Source organism: Lynx rufus, unplaced genomic scaffold (assembly GCF_022079265.1).
Source record: "Lynx rufus isolate CCGP_SWC_20201006 ecotype Redwood Valley unplaced genomic scaffold, mLynRuf1.p SCAF_7, whole genome shotgun sequence".
In the NCBI taxonomy this organism is placed as follows: domain Eukaryota; kingdom Metazoa; phylum Chordata; class Mammalia; order Carnivora; family Felidae; genus Lynx; species Lynx rufus.
Genome location: NW_025814889.1, coordinates 38,789,166 through 38,807,771, shown reverse-complemented (window position 1 = coordinate 38,807,771; position 18,606 = coordinate 38,789,166). Strand labels below are relative to the sequence as shown.

At 40.5% G+C, this 18,606-nt stretch overlaps 1 protein-coding gene across 2 annotated transcripts in view; it reads left to right on the top strand.

Moving 5' to 3' along the window:
- The first annotated feature begins 424 nt into the window (after positions 1–424).
- Positions 425–18,606, top strand: part of PARP11 (poly(ADP-ribose) polymerase family member 11) — a 45,779-nt gene continuing 27,597 nt past the window's right edge. The window contains exon 1 of one of the 2 annotated variants that reach the window (XM_047066237.1): positions 425–593. Coding sequence is in view for 1 of the 2 variants with exons in the window: in XM_047066236.1 (XP_046922192.1) it covers positions 576–593 (18 nt within the window). In the remaining variant the exon portion in view is untranslated. The remainder of the gene's footprint in view (positions 594–18,606) is intronic. The other variant, XM_047066236.1, reaches the window with a different exon arrangement.

Genomic DNA, 18,606 nt, shown 5'->3' with positions numbered 1-18,606 from the left:
ACCCTCAGGCGGGTACTACTACTGTCACCATTCTGAAGAGGAGGAACTTGAGAGACTGAAGTTTGTCCCAAAAGCCACTGGCCACTCTGGGATTAATTCTCAGGCCTGTCTGATTCTTGGCACTCTGACACGACACTCACTACGTAGTGATCAATAAATAACGTTGGAAACACAACCATCCGCTGCTTGAGGATCATTCAGGGAGGAGATGTTGCCGTGGGGACTCAGCACCGGAAAGGTGGTTGGAGGAGAAGCCCTTTAAATTCCCTTACACGCCCCTTACTCGCAAGCCCCGCCCACCGCGATCCGCCCACCGGCCCGGAAGGGAGCGGCTGGGGCGGGACGAGCTTCCGGAGGTGGGGCGGGGCCAGCGCTGGTTGGCCGGTTCGGGCGGAAGTCGGGAGGGTCGGTGGTCCGAAGACGCTGGCTTGTGACAGGGCGGGGTAGAAGGAAGGCCTACATAAAGGTTGCCTCTCCATCCCTTCGCTCCCGGGGACCCTCGGAAAAAACCCAACACCCCGGTCCCGCGGCTAGCCCCTTCCCCCAGGCTCTCTCCGCTCGATTTCGCCACCGTTATGTGGGAAGCGAATCCGGTGAGTAGCCGGGCGGGACGGGGCGGACCCAATGGGCGGGGTTGAGGCGAGAGGGGAGGGAGGGGGTTCCCGGGAACTGCTCCCCCTCACCCGCTTCAGGCTGGGTGTTGAGTTCCGGGACCCCGAAGATCCCGGCCCTTGTGGGTTCTACAGTCTCCGGCCTTTTGAGCGGTAGAGATGATTCCGTGGGATCCCCAACGCATTATTTCTTTCTGTTACAGTTATTTATTTGACTTGCTGTGGTTTCTCTGCCTTCCGCCCTTCACTGTCTTTTTAAACTTTGTGTTTTGCTTCCTGATCGGAGTTACGGGGCTTTGGACCTGTTACTCTTCCTTTGCCTCAGGTGTACCTGCCAGTCCCATCCGTCCAAAGCGAGAGGGATTCGACCCCCCGTGTCTTGAATGGGCCTAAGAGGAACCATCAGTACTCCTTTTCCCTTCTTGGTGGACAGTCATTTCAAACTTGGGGGACTGAGTGTATGTTCTAAGCCTCTAGATGGGGAAGTTCTTAGATTTTTTTTTTTTCAGTGGCCAGAACTGATGACCCGGGACTTTTCAACTGCAAGTCTTGTCTCTCTCTCTCGTTGTGTCTGCACGTATTTTTGTCTGCTTTGCTTTTTATACATTTATTTAATGTGCCGCCCTCAAAGAGTGGAATCTATTTGCCGAATATTCCATTAATCTCTTGTTAGAGTTGAAATCGCCTAGTAACATGGCAGACGTACACTATATACACCGTACGAGTTGACCGTGGAAATGGCAGAATCACATTTTGCCAAATTGTTGAACTGTGTGAAACTACCTCCTATGCTGAGATAACTGCCCAAATTTACTTACAGCCCCGTCTACATACTTGCAACAAGTCTTTTGCTGTAATCAACACTTATTTTTTCCCATTTCTGGAATATATTGCCAGATGAGTTGGAGAGTTTATCAGTTAATTCTGTTATGTTTTATAAGTTTTTGGCCAGTAGCAACTAGTCTTTTGGTCCACACTTGTTGGTTGTACATCCCAGCCCATCATGTCATCATCTAAGATTTTTGTTGTTGTTCGTACATATAATTGTGCAGTGTCAGGCCTCATCAGAGAAAAGTGATTGCTGGCATTTGATTTTAGCAAAAGTAATTTAGGATTATGAGAATGTGCTCTCTGCTTTTATATTCATTTTCACTGTCATCAACCGTCTTCATTTTATATCATTATATGTATATGTGTGCATGTATATGTGTACACTTGGTGTGTGTGTATTCAATTTTTATTAACAGTCCCTTTTGTATTGGTTTCTCTGTACAAACTTTCTAGTCACCGCAGTATATCTTGCTCAAATTCTTCACTATATGGTAAGCTCTAGATGGGCAGGGATTTTTGTCTGTTTTGTGAGGATTTTTGTATCCTCAGACTAGAGAACAGAGCCTGGCACTTAGCAGGCACTCAGTAAATAATTGTTGAATTAATAAAGGTGATTGGATTAGGACTAGAGAGAGTCCTTGGTTCCTACTGTTCACTCTGCCTCCTCCGTCACATATATAGTAGCATCTGCTGTTGGCTTATTTGTAAGTTTGTAAGGATTATAAAGATACTAGTGAATGTCTCATATATTTAGTTTGCTATATCATTATCTCATTTCTTTGTTTCTTCTGACATCACCCTAATGATTTTGTTTGATTTCGGTAGAGCAGACTGACTTTTTTGTTAGTAGTGGTGAACCTTCCACATACAATCCCACATTCTTCTTTGACTTTTATCATGCCGCCTTAGTATGTCTTAATGCTTCTGTGTTTTTTTACTAGTACTGGTTTTCTTCCGATGAGCATATGAATCCCATCAATAAGGACAGTTTAGTTTTTTTAATTTTTAATTTTTTAATGTTTATTTATCTTTGAGAGACAGAGTGTGAGTGGGGGAGGGGCAGAGAGAGAAAGAAAGACACAGAATCTGAAGAGGCTCTAGGCTCTGAGCTGTCAGCACAGAGCCTGACGCGGGGCTCAAACTCATAAGCCCTGAGATCATGACCTGATCCGAAGTGGGACGCTTAACTGACTGAGCCACCCAGGCGCCCTGAGGACAGTTTAGTTTTTGAAAATACAATCAACATCTGTATTTGTGTTTCTCGTGTAATTTATTATCTTATATCAATACAAGAGGCATCTGGACAGTTTGTCCAGCTGTGGTCATGGAATGAAAATTAATTTTAATGTTACCCTAAGCCAAACACATTGGGAATTAAAAAAAAAAAAAAAACAACCCACAATGTATCCTAAAGATAAATGCAGAAGACTTTTGCATTACACAGTTGAATTTACTATAAACTGAAATTCCTATTTACCATTTCTTGCCATTGAATGAGATAATAAATTCTGCTTTGTGAAGAAAGGCCACTGTGAACTGCTTTAATTGAAGTCTTCTGCCTCCTTTCTCCCTGTATATGTTTGGTAGTATATATGGCCTTAATAGACCACCTATGAGCTACAGATATGCCTCCTACTGCAAATACACCTTCAGCATGATACTGTATTCTACTCACAAGTGGCTTTGAGATAATGTTACACTGATGCTGGCCATGGTAATACTCCAAAGCAGCTGCCCCTTCCAAGCGAAAAGTCTCCGTGACATAGTTTGAGTGTGGAAAATCACCACTGAGCTTGCAACATTTCCTCAGGGGGGAAAACTACGAGATAACCAAGGAGTTATAAATAAACTTTGTCTCAGTACAAAATTTTATTTTATTTTTCAAGACAGTCATGAGGTCAGTGCTATCTACTCAAGCTTTTCACTGACCAGGCACCTTGAGGTAAGCATAATGTCCCTGCCAAGGCAGATCTGGTTGACAGAAGCAGCAGGCACACTCAGTTCTGATATGAGCTCTTGGCAGTTCTTCATCCACCTGGGGGAGGTAGCCCTTGACTGATGTCCCCCAGTTTAAGAAAGGGGCAAAGTCTGCAGAGAGGAATTGCCTTTCTCTGCCCCTTTGTCATTGTCTTCTTCCTCTTTTGCAGGGTTGGAATAAGTAATCACTGTTACATATGAAGGAGTTTCAGTTTCCCTCCATCACACGGAGAAAGGAAACTGAAAAATGACAAACATCTGTGAGGTTACAACCCCATTTATTACAGTATTAAGACCTTACTTTCAATGATAAACTCTTCCATAATTCCTTTCCACATATTACTCATACTGTTAGGATCTGATGAGTTAGCTAAGGGAGGAGAAAATGATTTTCTCAAGATCACACACGTCCTGTCTTATGAGGTGGTAGCAGTGGTAACATTTGTGTGTTGGTGCAGTGCTTTACCTGCTGAACCGTCTTTTTCTCTGTTATTTTATGTTCACAGCTGCCACCAGACTCACTTGGCACTGTGATTTTTATCTTTCCTTCTCCTGTCAAACTTCTTGAAAGAATAGTCTTAGGCTTTTTGTCATTCTTATTCATACCTCTGCTCTGCCAGCCCCACCTCTGCCCCTAACACCTTACTGGCTAATGGTCACCAAGAATTTTCAAATCTACACATACAGAAGCGACCTTTATGCCTCCAGCCTCTTCTTTCTGCAACATTAATGCACTAGGGGTGTTTCTCAGGAGTCTTTTTTTATTCTCCTGGGACTGTATACTCGTTTGGATTTCTTTTCCTTTCTGTGATTTATTTCTGAATAATAATCTTAACTGCACTGCCTTCTTCTACCCCTGAAATGTTTTACTGTTAACTTTTGTTTTCTCTTAGCACATCTTTTTTTTTTTCCTTGTGAGTTCTAAGGCTTCAGATATTACTGTAGTGAATATGCCTGCCAAATGTACATTTTCAGTCCTGAGCCTATTCCTGAGCCAGGTCATGGACACCTCTACTGGTTGTCTCTCTGATAGTTCCAACTATCAACTATAGGTCAGAACCAGACTACCAGAGAAACCAATCATTGATTCATTATTTCACCCACTCAACAAATATTTACTAAGTATCTACTACATATAAAACGTTCTAGACACTAGGGAGGAGGATTACAGACATGGATCAAGTCAGAGTCTGCCCCTAGGGGTCTTGCAATATGGTTTGGGGGAGAGAAGGTGATACCAGAGCATACAGGGGACTAGGAGGGTTTAGTAGCGTAAGTTACATTTTAGCTAGGTGTCAAAGTTATAGAAGTGGTCTTATGGGAAGGTGAGGAGAGCAAAATGACCATAGACCACCAAGGTGAAAGAGAACAACAGGTACAGTTTGGATAATGGAGTGAAATGGGAAGAGTGCATACCTGATGAGTAGAGTCTCAGTATGGGCATTTTGAGAATGAGGATGAAGGGGTTGTGGGTGGTGGTGACTAACATCTGTGTATTATCTCTTCTGAGTCAGGCAGTGTCCCTCAGGCCTGGGGGACAATGGAGGTAAGATTTGTTCCTGGAAATGGAAGTTCTATAGCGAACATAGTGTCTATTAAGATGTGTTCCTAGATCAACAGACAGTCATGGGTTCATATACTGATAATCTGTATGTTGGCATTCTTTGTAATCGTCCTAGTAGTGGATTGAGTTAAGCTTAGAGAGTAGTGTGACGTGCCAGTGTTTGGTGGCTGAGGCGGTGGTAAACAAAGTATATGCACACTGAGTTTATCTAATACCCGTGCGAGGTAGGAATTAAATCATTATCCTCACTTTTTTAGTGATGATACTAAGTCTCAAAGTTTGGTGAACTTTCGGAATAAGGACGGAAACAGGTTTTAAATCTAGGACTTTCTGGCTCCAGAACACATACTCTTGCCGGTCAGACTTAACATATGGGATTTCAAGCGGGTAGAAAAGGACCTGTGTGAGGCGACTGGGTGGCTCAGTTAAGTATCTGACTTTGTCTCAGGTCATGATCTCACAGTTTGTGGGTTCAAGCCCTGCATTGGGCTGTCTGCTGTCACCACAGAGCCTGCTTTGGATGCTCTGTTCCCCTCTTTGCCTCTCTCTGCTTGCTCTCTCTCTCTCTCTTGCAAAAATAAATAAATTTTAAAAAGAAAAGAAAAAAAAGAAGAGTGGTGTCTGGGTGACTCATCGGTTAAGCAGCTGACTTCAGCTCAAGTCACGATCTCACAGTTCATGAGTTCGAGTCCCGCATTGGACTCTATGCTGACAGCTCACAGCCTGGAGCCTGCCTCAGATTCTGTGTCTCCCTCTCTCTCTGCACCTCCCCCGCTCATGTTCTGTCTCTCTCAAAAATAAATAAACAGTGCAAATTAAAAAAAAAAAAATAGAAAAGAAAAGGACCTGTGAGGAAAGTCACAGGGAGTTGAGATAAGGAAAGGTTCCTGAGTTGCAGAAAATCATGAACTTTTTGTGACACAGACTCTCATGTGTTTAGAACTTGTTTCTAGTGGTGCAGCACCTGAGCACGAGTAGGGAAATGATACAGCCTCCTCAGGATTGGCACGGCACATGCAGCACATGGCTGAAGAAATGAGTCAAATGTTTTTTGGCGTCTCAGAGTTTGGTATACAGGCTACAGGCAGACATTTGCAACAGGTTTGAAGGATGGGGTGAGGGGAAATGCTGAGTATGACCCACCTGTTCTAAAATTCTTAAGCAGAATGTTGAGGTCTTTGGTTGATGCAACTCACCCCCTAAGAGTTAGGTCTGTTTTTGAAATAGTATCTGATAACACTCATCTATTTATTGAGTACTTAATATAAGTCAGTCAGTTCTATGCCTCTGCACTTACAGTGGTGAACAAAACAGACTAGGCCCCAGCCCTCATAGGCTTGCAGTGTAGTGCAGGGAGGCATTAAGCCAATAATTAATCACACAAGTAACATTTAACTGCAACTCCAGTAAAAGCTTTGAGAGAAAAAGAACAGTGAGGGTGCCTGGGTGGCTCAGTCAGTTAAGCGTCCAGCTCTTGATATTGGCTCTGATTGTGATCTCACGGTTCCTGAGATCAAGCCTAGAGATGGGCTTTGTGCAGACAGTGCAGAATCTGCTTGGGATTCTGTGTCTCCCTCTCTCTCTTGTCCCTCCCCGACTCATTCTCTCTCTCTCTTAAAAATAAATAAACTTAAAACAACAACAACAACAATGACAATGTATCATAGAGGGAGCTAATATTAGATTGAGAGACCGGGTAAGTCCACTCTGTGAAAGTCACTTTTACAGCAATCTGAAGGATTGAGCAAGAGTCAGCCAGGTGAAAGTTGGATGGGAGGCCAGGAGGGCTATTTAGACAACAGAAATAGTGTGAGCAGAGACCCTGAGACAGAAAGGAACTTGGTGCCTCAGGCAGAGAGAAGCCATGTGTGGCAGGAACCCAGTGAACCAGGAGATGAGGCCAGTAGGTAGGCAGGAACTAGCCAGGCATGTTTAGAATTTTGAATTTTGTCCTTAGAGGAGTGCAAAGCCATTGAAGGATTTTATATAGGAAGTGGCATTATCATATTTGTGTTTTAAAAAAGACCATTCTGACTGCTGTGGGGAACATGAGTTATGTGTTAGGGAGGGTGTTAGGCAGAATAATGACCTCCCAAACATACCTACATCCTAATCCCTAGAAGTTGTGAGTATGTTAGATTGCATAGCAAAGGGGAATTAAGATTGCTAATCAGCTGACCTTATGATTGGGAGATTGGTTACTTGGATTATCTAGGTGGACCCAGTGCAATCACAAGCATCCTTAAAAGCAGAAGAAGGAGACAAAAAAGCCAGAGAGAGATGTTACTATGGAAGAACAGTCAACATTGCTGGCTTTGGAGATGAAGTAAGGGAGACACAAGGCAAGGAATGTGGGTAGCTTTTAAAAGCAGGAAACGCCAAGGAAACAGATGCTTTCCCTACAGCCTCCAGAAGGGAATCAGGCCCACGGTGATTTTAGCCTAGTGAGTTCCATGTCAGACTTCAACATAGGTGTGAGATAATAAATTTGTGTTGTTTTAAGCCACTGAGTTTATGGTAATTTGTTCCCTCAACGATCGAAAATTAATCCAGAGGGGCATCAGAAGGGCTGTTGGAAGACCACTTGGGGATCTATAGTGTAGTCCAGGGTGAAGTTGAAGGTGATCTGGACTAAATCGATGGTAGTGGACAGAGAGAGACAGAAGTGGATCAGTTCATGCTGCGCTTTGGATGAGGAGTGACAGATTTCTGGCATGGGCAGCTGGGAGGAACGAGATACTTTTCACTGAGATGGGGAGACTGGGAAAGTGGAAGTTATGGTGGAGATCAAGAGTTTGGTTTTGGGCCTGTTCTAGGTTTAATGTGCCTGTGAAGCACTCAAGCAGGAAAGTCAAAGAGGCTATTGGCCATTGGGTAGTTGGGTCCGGAACTCAGAGGAGAAGACTGAGCTAGAAATGGCATTTTGGACTTAATCTATGTAGATGGCTTTTAAAGTCATGAGAGTAAGTGAGGCTCCTAGGACAATGTTTCTCAAACTTTGAACACCCATGCAGATCACCAATTTTAAACAAGAAAGTAGTATTTAAAAAATTGTTTTCAGTATTGAAAAGGATGATATTTTTGCAGCCTCTTACAAAGTATATATCTGTCTTGTTGACAGATAGCTTGAGATGTAGGTTAGATCCAGACACTCTGAATTGTCCCCCCTGTATTTCTACTAAATTAGGAGACTCCATGCTATAGTTGTAGATTGTCAAGATTTGCAACTGGTACTTGCTGGCTCTGTCAGATGTTTTGGGATGCCAAGACCAAACACAGACTGAGAAAGTATGAGATTTTTCCCTGAAGACTATTCCTAATGCTCCATCAGTTGCCAAATTGACACACTTAAAAGATTAAGTAATTGTAGGGGTGAATGTTTCAACTAGCCTAAATGTTTGGAAGATAGGAGCAAATGGATTCTTAGTCATTCTTTGAGTACTTCAGTCTCTGGAAAGTATCTGTTGGTGTTTTGTTGTAACATTTGGATGTGTTCCTTATATATCCACAAGCATAAAATCATTCTCACTTTGCTGAGTGAAGAAAGCCATCCAATTCTGGGAAGGAGTCACACCTTAGCAATTCAACCATTTGCAGCATAGTTTCGTGACCAGCAAATCTGGTATCTTATTCTCCTTATTAAAAACTGAGATATTTTGGCCTTGAAGTAATGGTTCAGGTTAGTTAAGCTGCTGGGTGTATTTTAGCTAAGCAGTCCTCTGGAAATCAGGAATGGCTATTAGTATTATCAGCATCACAAAGAAATATTTTTATCTCGTCTCTCCCTGTGGAAACTCTTGTCAGCGCTTTTTTCCTTGACACCCTTTACACTCGAGTAGGAAGGGTAATTTTGCAAACACTGCCATTTCTTTCCACACAGCCAAGAGCACATACTGAGTTGTCAAGATTTGCTGACACTCAATTTTCATTATTTCCTTCAACACTCAGTTACAATCAGGAGGCATATTGTTGACTTCTAATTGTTCCATGTGTCTAAAACGCCTTTTAGTAATGCAGCAACACCTTTTCTTGTTGTTTGTATAGCTCATGCTCTGTCGGTTTTGAGCGGGGTGCACCTTTTCCAGCCCACGTCACGGCTCACAAAAGCATCATCGTCTAAATGAAAACTGTCTTCCCTTGTGCCGTGAGTTTTCACTGATAAGCAGAACAAAAAGTTATTGAGTACTTCTACCTCATTACAGCGTACATATACTACACGGACTGATTTGTGTTTTTCCACAAGTAGTTTGTTCAGTTTTAAAACAAAATATATGCTGAAACACTCATGTGATAATAATTGCTCTCTCATATCATGTGCCATTGATATTATGTGACTTCCAGCAGAGTCCTATAATAAAGAAATTTTGTCAATAGCTGGTTTTTTTTCCCCCCACAATTAAATTGGGCATTAAATTTGGGGGGCACCTGGGTGGCGCAGTCGGTTAAGCGTCCGACTTCAGCCAGGTCACGATCTCGCGGTCCGTGAGTTCGAGCCCCGCGTCGGGCTCTGGGCTGATGGCTCAGAGCCTGGAGCCTGCTTCCGATTCTGTGTCTCCCTCTCTCTCTGCCCCTCCCCCGTTCATGCTCTGTCTCTCTCTGTCCCAAAAATAAATAAACGTTGGAAAAAAAAAATTTGGGCTAACAGCTTCTTAGGAATATTAAGACCTTACTGTTTTAGCTGAGGAATGCCTCTAGTTTTGGTCTCTTCTCTACCCTGTCAACAAAGTAAATTGATTTGAGGCTTTGTTTGAAGATGAGGTGAAAGTTCACTTGGTTCTACACCACCATATTTGCTGAACACTAGCTGATACGCACTGATCAGCAGAGACTGAACATACTGACATAGCAAGTTGGTAACTTTAAAGAAATCCATGAATGGGGCGCCTGGGTGGTGCAGTCGGTTAAGCGTCCGACTTCAGCCAAGTCACGATCTCGTGGTCCGGGAGTTCGAGCCCCGTGTCAGGCTCTGGGCTGATGGCTCAGAGCCTGGAGCCTGTTTCCGATTCTGTGTCTCCCTCTCTCTCTGCCTCTCCCCCGTTCATGCTTTGTCTCTCTCTGTCCCAAAAATAAATAAATGTTGAAAAAAAATTTTTTAAAAGAAAATCACTGTTACTCATATATTTCAACTTTACAAAATGTATATGAGCAAATTTCTTTAATTTTTCCTCTGAAAATGCCTGTGAACTACTTCATGATTCTTGAGGACTGACCATGTTTTGAAGTTGCTGAGAAAGACAAGAAAAGGGGCTAGGACTGAGTGAGCCCACAGAACCTAAAAGTTGCAGACGATAGATTTTGTGGCGAAAAATGTAAGACAATCTAGAAAGTATGATTTCATGGAAATCAAGAAAAGAGTAATTCAGGACAGAGGGTAAGCTGTGGAATGTTACAGAGAGGTCAAGTAAGATGAGGACTGATAAAAGAGCATAGGGTTTAGCAACATGAAGCTAGGATTGGAAATCCTCGCAAGTCCAGTACGTTTGTTTGCTTGTTTGTGATGGTGGCAGGAGGTATTGGGCCAGAAGCTAGAGAAACTAAATTAGAGTGGATTTTACAGTGAATGGAAAAGGAGGAAATGAAAAGGTGTGTATAGCAAAGAGTTCTAGTTAATCCACCAGTGGAGATAAAATGGAATCCTAAAAGTGTACTGAATCCAAAAGAAGATAGAAAAAGATGAAAAGGGAACAAAAAACAAAAGGAACAAGTAAAAAGCAAATGGCGAGATGATAAACTTAAACCTAATATCAATAATCATACCATAGTAAATGCTGTAAACACTTCAATTAGAGGACAGATTGTCAGATCAGAGTAAAAAGTGAGACCCAACTCTAAGCTGTCTACAAGAAACACACTTTGAATATAAAGATGCAAGTAGGATAAAACTGAATGGAGAAAGATCTGTGGTGCTGACAGCAGTCAAGAGAAAGCTTGAGTAGTATATTAAAGTGGGTTTCAAAGACGATGATATTAAAGAACGTCATTTCCTATGATACAGAGGTCAGTTAATCAGTAACAACCCTAAACATTTATATACCTGATAATAGAGCTCCAAAATACCTGAAGCAAAACTAATAGAACTGTAGGGAGAAATAGACAAATCCCATTATCGTTGGAGACTTTACTACTCCTCTCTCAATAATTGCCAGAATAAGTAGATAAAAATGAGCAAAGGTATAGAAGACTTGAACAATACCGTCAGTCAACCAACTTGACCTAATTCACATTTATAGACCATTACACTCAACAATAGCTGAATACACTTTTTTTTTTTTTCAACTATACAGGGAACATTTCACAAGATAGACCACATTCTGGGCTGTAAAATAAGTCTCAGTACATTTAAAAGAATTCAAGTCATATAAAGTATGCTATCTGATCAAAATGGAATTAAATTAGAATTCAGTAAAAGAAAGATCTGTAAAACCCACAAGCGTCTGGTAAGTAAATAGCACGTTAACCTATCGGTCAAAGAGGTAGAAAGTATGAAGGTAACAGATCAAACTTGTGATAAGCTGCTACAACAGTACTGAAAGGGAAATTTATAGCTAAATTGATGCCTATATTGGAAAAGAAATGTCACAAATCCATGACCATAGCTTCCTCCTTAAGAAACTAGAAAAAGAAGAGCAAATTAAACTCAAGCTGGAGCAAGGAAATAAAATTTAGAGTGGAAATCACTGAAATGAAAACAGAAAAATCAATGAATGCAGAAGCTGGTTTTTTTGTTGTTGTTGTTTTTGTTTTTTGTTTTTTTTTTTGAGGAGCATCAATAAAATTGATAAACTTCTAGCCAGACAGATCAGGAGAAAAAGAATACAAATTATCAATATTAAGAGACGTGACATCACTACATATTCTACAAACATTAAAGGATAGTGAGGGAATGTTATGAACAATTTAATGTTAAAGACACAAACTACCAGAGCTCACTGAAGAAGAAATAACATGAATAACCTAAAATCTATTCAAGAGTTCAAATTTATGGAAAAGGCCTACCCACAAAGAAAACTCCAAGCCCAGATGGTTTCTCTGGTAAATTCTAACAAATATTTAAGGAAGAAACAGTACTAATTCTGCACAAGCTTTCAGAAAATTAAAGAGAAGGTTATACTTCACAACTCATTCTATGAAGCTGGCATTACCCTGATACCAAAACCAAAGACATTATAAGCAGCTAATGAACACGGATACAAAAATTTTAAGAAAAATTTTAGCAAATTGAGTCTAACATATAAGAAGGTTGATGCATAATTACAAAATGGTATTTATCCTCAAAATGGAAGGTTGGTTTAATATTTGAACAGCAATCAATGTAACTCACCATATAAACAAACTAAAATAAAAAAAGCATATGATCATTTCAATGTATTCAGAAAAAGCATTTGGCAAAATCCAGTATCCCTGATAAAAACTCTAACCCGGGAGTAGAAGAGAACTTGCTCAACCTGATAACGGATGGGCAGAAAAGGGCTAACTCAACAGGCCTGGGGTGCTCAAACTGTGTACATTCTCAAGAAAAGCCTGGGCTCTTAAAATAGTTTGTCTGATGAGTATATTTGCATGCCTGAGATCTTGAGCCATGCTATCCCAATTTATCTAGATAGTTTATACTGGCAGTGTGATTTATGGTGAACATTTGCTTTCTCTCTGGAGGTCTGAAATGTCCGTAGCTGAGGTCAGTCACATAGGGTGCTAAATGCTTACGTGACTAACTCCTAGTAAAAACCCTGGACATGTAGGCTCAGGTGAACATCCCTGGTTGGCAACCCTTTGTACTTGTTTTCACATATGGTTGCTGGGAGAATTAAGTGTGTCCTATGTGACTCCATTGGGAGGGGACACTTGGAAGCTTATACATTTTCCTCTGGACTTCATGCACTTTTCCCTTTTGCTTATTTGACTCTGTATACTTTTACTGTAATAAACTGTAACCATGAATAGAACAACTTCTGAGTCCTGTGAGTCCTTCTCCTATGAGCCTGAGGGTGATTGTGGGAACCCCTGACATAAGGGGCATCTACAAAAACCTGTGTCTAATATCAAACTTAAGAGTGAAAGACTGAATACTTTCTCACTTAGATCAGGGACAAATGATGCCCATTCTTTATTCATCATTGAATATGCACTGGAGGTTATAATCACTGCAATAAGGCAAGAAAAAGAAGGCATGAGAAATAGCAGTCATCTATATGCTAAAACAAAGTAAGGCAATCTGTATCTCTCTATCTCTAGAAATGCCTGTATAGAAGATCTGATGGAATGTCCAAAAACCTAGAAGTAATAAGAAGGTTTAGTAAGGATGCTGAGTACAGGATTCATGTACAAAAAATAATGTACCTCTATATATAAGCAACATTCAACCAGTAATTGAAATTTTAAATGCAATTCCATTTACAATAACAAAAAATGTGGAATACTTAGGCATGAAGCTTGCATAAATGATGTGCAAACCCTATACACTGAGAACTATAAAACATTACTGAAAAAAAGGTAAAGAAGACCTAAAACAAGTCAATAGATATGCCTCAGGGCACCCAGGTGGCCCAGTCTGTTAAATATCAGACTCTTGATTTCAGCTCAGGTCAGGATCTTACAGTTTGTCAGATTGAGCCCCGCCTTGGGCTCTGTGCTGACAGTGCAGAGCCTGCAGAGTTCTCTTGCTCTCTCTCTGCCTCTCCCCTGTTCACGCTCTCTCTTTCAAAATAAATACATAAATGTTAAAAAAGAAAGAAAGAAAGAGATGTGCCTCGTTCATGGGTTGAAATTCTCAACTTTATTAAGATGGCAGTTATCTCCAAATGGGTCACATACTACACCATCCCAATCAAAATTGAAAGGACCTAGTAGAGCTAAGCAATTCTGAAAAAGAACAAATTTGGAACACTAACACTACCTGATTTAAAGATTCATTGTGAAACTGCAGTCATCAAAACTGTAGTATTAGCAGTAAGATAGAGAAAATGATTATTAGAATAGATCAGAATCCAGAAATAGACCCACCAACATAGATACTGATTTATTGTTTTTTAATAAAAGGATTAAGTGGAAAAAGGACAGTTGTTCGATGTTTGGTCAGAGGTTGTGTTTAAGCCTCTTGTGCCAGTGGAGGTTTCCACTCTGTGTTGATCCCTCCATATGCAGCTTAGGAAATGTTTTCAAGTCTGTCCCATGACCTGCTCTGATCATTCCTGGGTAGGTACAGCCTGGTGCTTGTACACAGCCTTCCTGACTCTCATGGTTAACTGTAATCCCAGGAGGGCTTTCCTTGGTTATCCCTGTTTCTCTATATTAAACTTTCGTATGCTCTACCATTTGGCTTGTATCGGAGCTTTGGGCCTCTTCATTGCTTTTCCTGGATATTTCCATTATTTTCAATAACGCTCTTTGGCATGAGGTTCTCTATTTTCTGTTCCAAATAAAGTCAATCCCCTCAGAGACATGGAGCTCTTTGTGCCTACAGTGTGTCTTTCCCCCTCAGTAGAACCCTGTTGCCACTATACCTGTGGCTTGGGGTGGGAGTGGCTTTTCCCATAGTGATTGATACCTGGTCTTTGGGTGGAAGGGGTGTTGGTAGCCCCGGGTCTTCTTGACTTACTCCTTCTGACATGGAACTTCCACCTTATGAGTAAACTAGGGTGGTAGCAATCAGGGCTCAGTATCTCTAATCTACTGAGCCTGGAGTAGAGTTTCCACCACATGAGCTAGGACTGGGTGGAGGAACCAGGAGGTCCGTCCCATCTGTGGCCTGCCCAGAATCTCTAAGCTGAAGGGGATGAGAAACACCAACAGCCTGCCCCTTCCAGGATGAAACTAGCCCAAGACTAGGATATGGAGGGAAAGGGAACCCCTGTCTTCTTCTCTGCACAGACCTGAGGTAGAGCTTCTGTAACAGAGTGCTGGAGGAATGGGGTAATGGAACAGATCTTGGCTCAAATGCCACACTCTCACCTGTTCTGAGATTTAGTAGATTTTTTCTGAATAAATGTTTCTCCATTTGCTATATGCCCTTAGAGACTTTACATGTTTTTGTTTGTTTGTTTGCTTTGGTTTTTAAAATGATGCTCACCAACTAAAATGCAATTTTGCTGGGAAGGCCCACTGAACAGGCCTTACTGTGTCATTCCAAAAGCTCCACCTTGTTTTTAAGCTTTTAATAGCAGGCTTTGGATCTTTGGATCTTCTTCTTAGACAAGAAGATTTCTTGTCTTAGAGACAAGAAAGTTTTCATTACCAAATATGATTTTTCTGAAGATACTGTGTTTATACTAATATTTTGTTAGCATTTTGTTCACTGTAATATTTTATTCACTGTAATAAACTTATCAGAAATCTTTTAACTGGTCTGAAAGATGGCATTATTTTTCTCCTATAGACTGGGATTTTGATGTTAAATTACTTTTCCACATAGCCTTTCTATTTGATGACCCAGATTGACTATTCCCAGGTTCCATATAGTCTCTTTGGATAGATAGCATTATAGACAGATTCGACCAGCATACCCACTGCACTTGAAAATTTATAAAATGCTTTTCCGGTTTATACTAGCTTCTTTTCTTCATAGCCTGGTGTGCCAGAAGCATCAATCCTGCCAATTAAAAACTGAACATTGGCATGGTAGCTGAACTAATTTGTTCAGCTAGCATTTATTAATTGCCTACTCCACGACAGACAGCTTGCTCACATTCCTCTTATTGCCTATAAATGTGTTCTAATCTAGGTCCATTATTACTATGGTTAATGTATTGTAAAGTTATTAATTTAAACTTGGCTTACTCTTTGAGCCTCGTTATACAGAATAGCCCTTCCTTTGGAGGAGTAACTTATTGTAGAAAACTATAAGACTTAGTCTTATGAACTAACTCTTGGGAAAAAGCCATAATGTCTGAGAAGTAAAGCAACCAAATTAAGCTTTCACAATAGAGGAGAGAAGGAGCAACTGTCCATATATGAAAATGAAGCCATACGCGTTGGCAGTTTAGGGAAGAACTGATGCTCAGGAAGTCTTGGGTGTTTCTTTAATCTCCTTTGTACTGCTAACTCTATGATTCTGTTTTTTACTTTTTTTTTTTTTTTTTTAGTTTCAAGGTTTTGTTTTGTTTTGTTTTTAGGTCTATTTTTTGAGAGAGACAGAGGCAGCGTGAGTGGGGGAGGGGCAGAGAGAGAGGGAGAGGCAGAGAATCCCAAGTAGGCTCCCTACTGCTAGGGCAGAGCCGGACATGGGGCTCAAACTCATGAATCTGTGAGATTGTCACCTGAGCAGAAACCAAGAGTCAGGTGCTTAACCTAAGAATGGTTAGGTTTTTATTTAAATTCCCTCAAGTTTTTATTTAAATTCCAGTTAGGTAACATATAGTGTAATATTAGTTTTAGGAGTAGAATTCAGTGATTAATCACTTACACCCAGGGCTTATCACAACAAATGCCCTCCTTAATACCCATCACCCATTTAACCCATCCACCACTCACCTTCCTTCAGTTTGTTTCTCTGTTGTTAAGGGTCTGTTTTATGGTTTGCCACTCTCTCTCTTTTTTTCCCCTATCATCATCTGTTTTGTTTCTTAAATTCCATATATAAGTGAAATCGTATGGTATTTGTCTTTCTCTGACTGACTTATTTTGCCTAGCATAATACACCCTGGCTCTATCCATGTTACTGTAAATTGCAAGATTTCATTTTTTTTTATTACTGAGTAATATTCCATTGTGTATGTGTATCTATGTATGTTTGTTTGTTTATTTATATGCACATCACATCTCATTCATCAGTCGATGGACATTTGGCTCTTTCCATTAATTTGGCGATTATTGAAAATGCTTCTGTAAACATTGGGGTGCGTGTGTCTGTCCCTTCAAATTAGTATCCTTTGGGCAGATACCTAGTAGTGCAATTGCTGGGTCATAGGATAGTTCTATTTTTAACTTATTGAGGAACCTCCATACTGTTTTCCAGGGTGGCTACACCAGTTTGCATTCCCACCAACAGTGCAAGAGGGGTCCCCTTTCTCCACATCCTCACCAACATCTGTTGTTTCCCGTGTTGTTAAATTTAGCCATTCTGAGGAGTGTGAGGTGGTAGCTCACCGTAGTTTTGATTTGTATTTCCCTGATGATGAGTGATATTGAGTCTGATGATACTTTCATATGTCTGTTAGCCACTGGATGTCTTATTTGGAAAAATACCTGTTCATGTCTTCTGCCTATTTCTTAACTGGATTGTTTGTTTTCTGGGTGCTGAGTTTGATAAATTCTTTATAGATTTTGGAAACTGACCCTTTATCAGATATGTCATTTGCAGAATATTCTGAAGGTTGCCTTTTAATTTTATTGATTGTTTCCTTCACTATGCAGAAGCTTTTTATCTTGATGAAGTCCTGATAGTTCATGTTTGCTTTTGTTTCCCTTGCCTCAGGGGATGTGTCTAGTAAGAAGTTGCTAAAGCCAATGTCAAAGAGATTGCTTCCTGTGTTCTCCTCTAGGATTTTGATGGTTTCTTATCTCACATTTAGGTATTTCATCCATTTTGAATTTATTTTTGTATATGGTGTAAGAAAGTGGTCCAGTGTAATTCTTCTGCATGTAGCTGTCCAGTTTTCCCACACCATTTGTTGAAAAGATTGTCTTTTTTCCGTTGGATATTCTTTCCTGCTTTGTCGAAGATTAGTTGACCATATAGTTGGGGCCCATTTCTGGGTTTTCTATTCTGTTCCATTGTCCTATGTGTCTGTTTTTGTGCCAGTACCATACTGTTTTGCTCACTATAACTTTGTAAGATAATTTGAAATCCAGAATTGTGATGCCCCCAGCTTTACTTTTCTTTTTCAAGATTGCTTTGGCTATTTGGGGTCTTTTGTGATTCCATACAAATTTTAGGATTGTTTGTTTTAGCTCTGTGAAAAATGCTGGTGGTATTTTGATAGGTATTGCATTAAATGTGTAGATTGCTTTGGGTAGTATAGAAATTTTAACAATATTTGTTCTTCCAACCCATGAGAATGGAATGTTTTTCATTTCTTTGTGTCCTCTTCGGTGTCTTTCATAAGCATTCTATAGTTTTCAGAGTACAGGTCTCTTTACCAATTTGGTTAGGTTTATTTCTAGGTATCTTATGGTTTTTGGTGCAATTGTAAATGGGATCGATTCCTTGATTTCTCTTTCTGCTGCTTAATTATTGGTGTATAGAGATGCAACCGATTTCTGTGCCTTGATGTTGTATCCTGAGACTTTACTGATACCATATACAACTTCATATATCAAGTTCTAGCAATTTTTTGGAGTCTTTCAGGTTTTCTACATAGAGTATTATGTCATCTGTAAATAGTGAAAGTTCAACTTTTTCCTTGCTGATTTGGATACCTTTTGTTTCTTTTTATTGTCTGATTTCTGAGGCTAGGACTTCCAGTACTATGTTGAATAACAATGGTGAGAGCAGACATCCCTATCTTGTTTCTGACTGTAGAGAAAAAGCTCTCAGTTTTGCCCCAGTGAGGATGATATTAGCTATGGGTCATTCATATATGGACTTTATGATGTTGAGGTACGTTCCCTCTATCCCTACTTTGTTGAAGGTTTTTATCAAGGATGGATGCTGTACTTTGTCAAATGCTTTTTCTGCATCTGCACGGT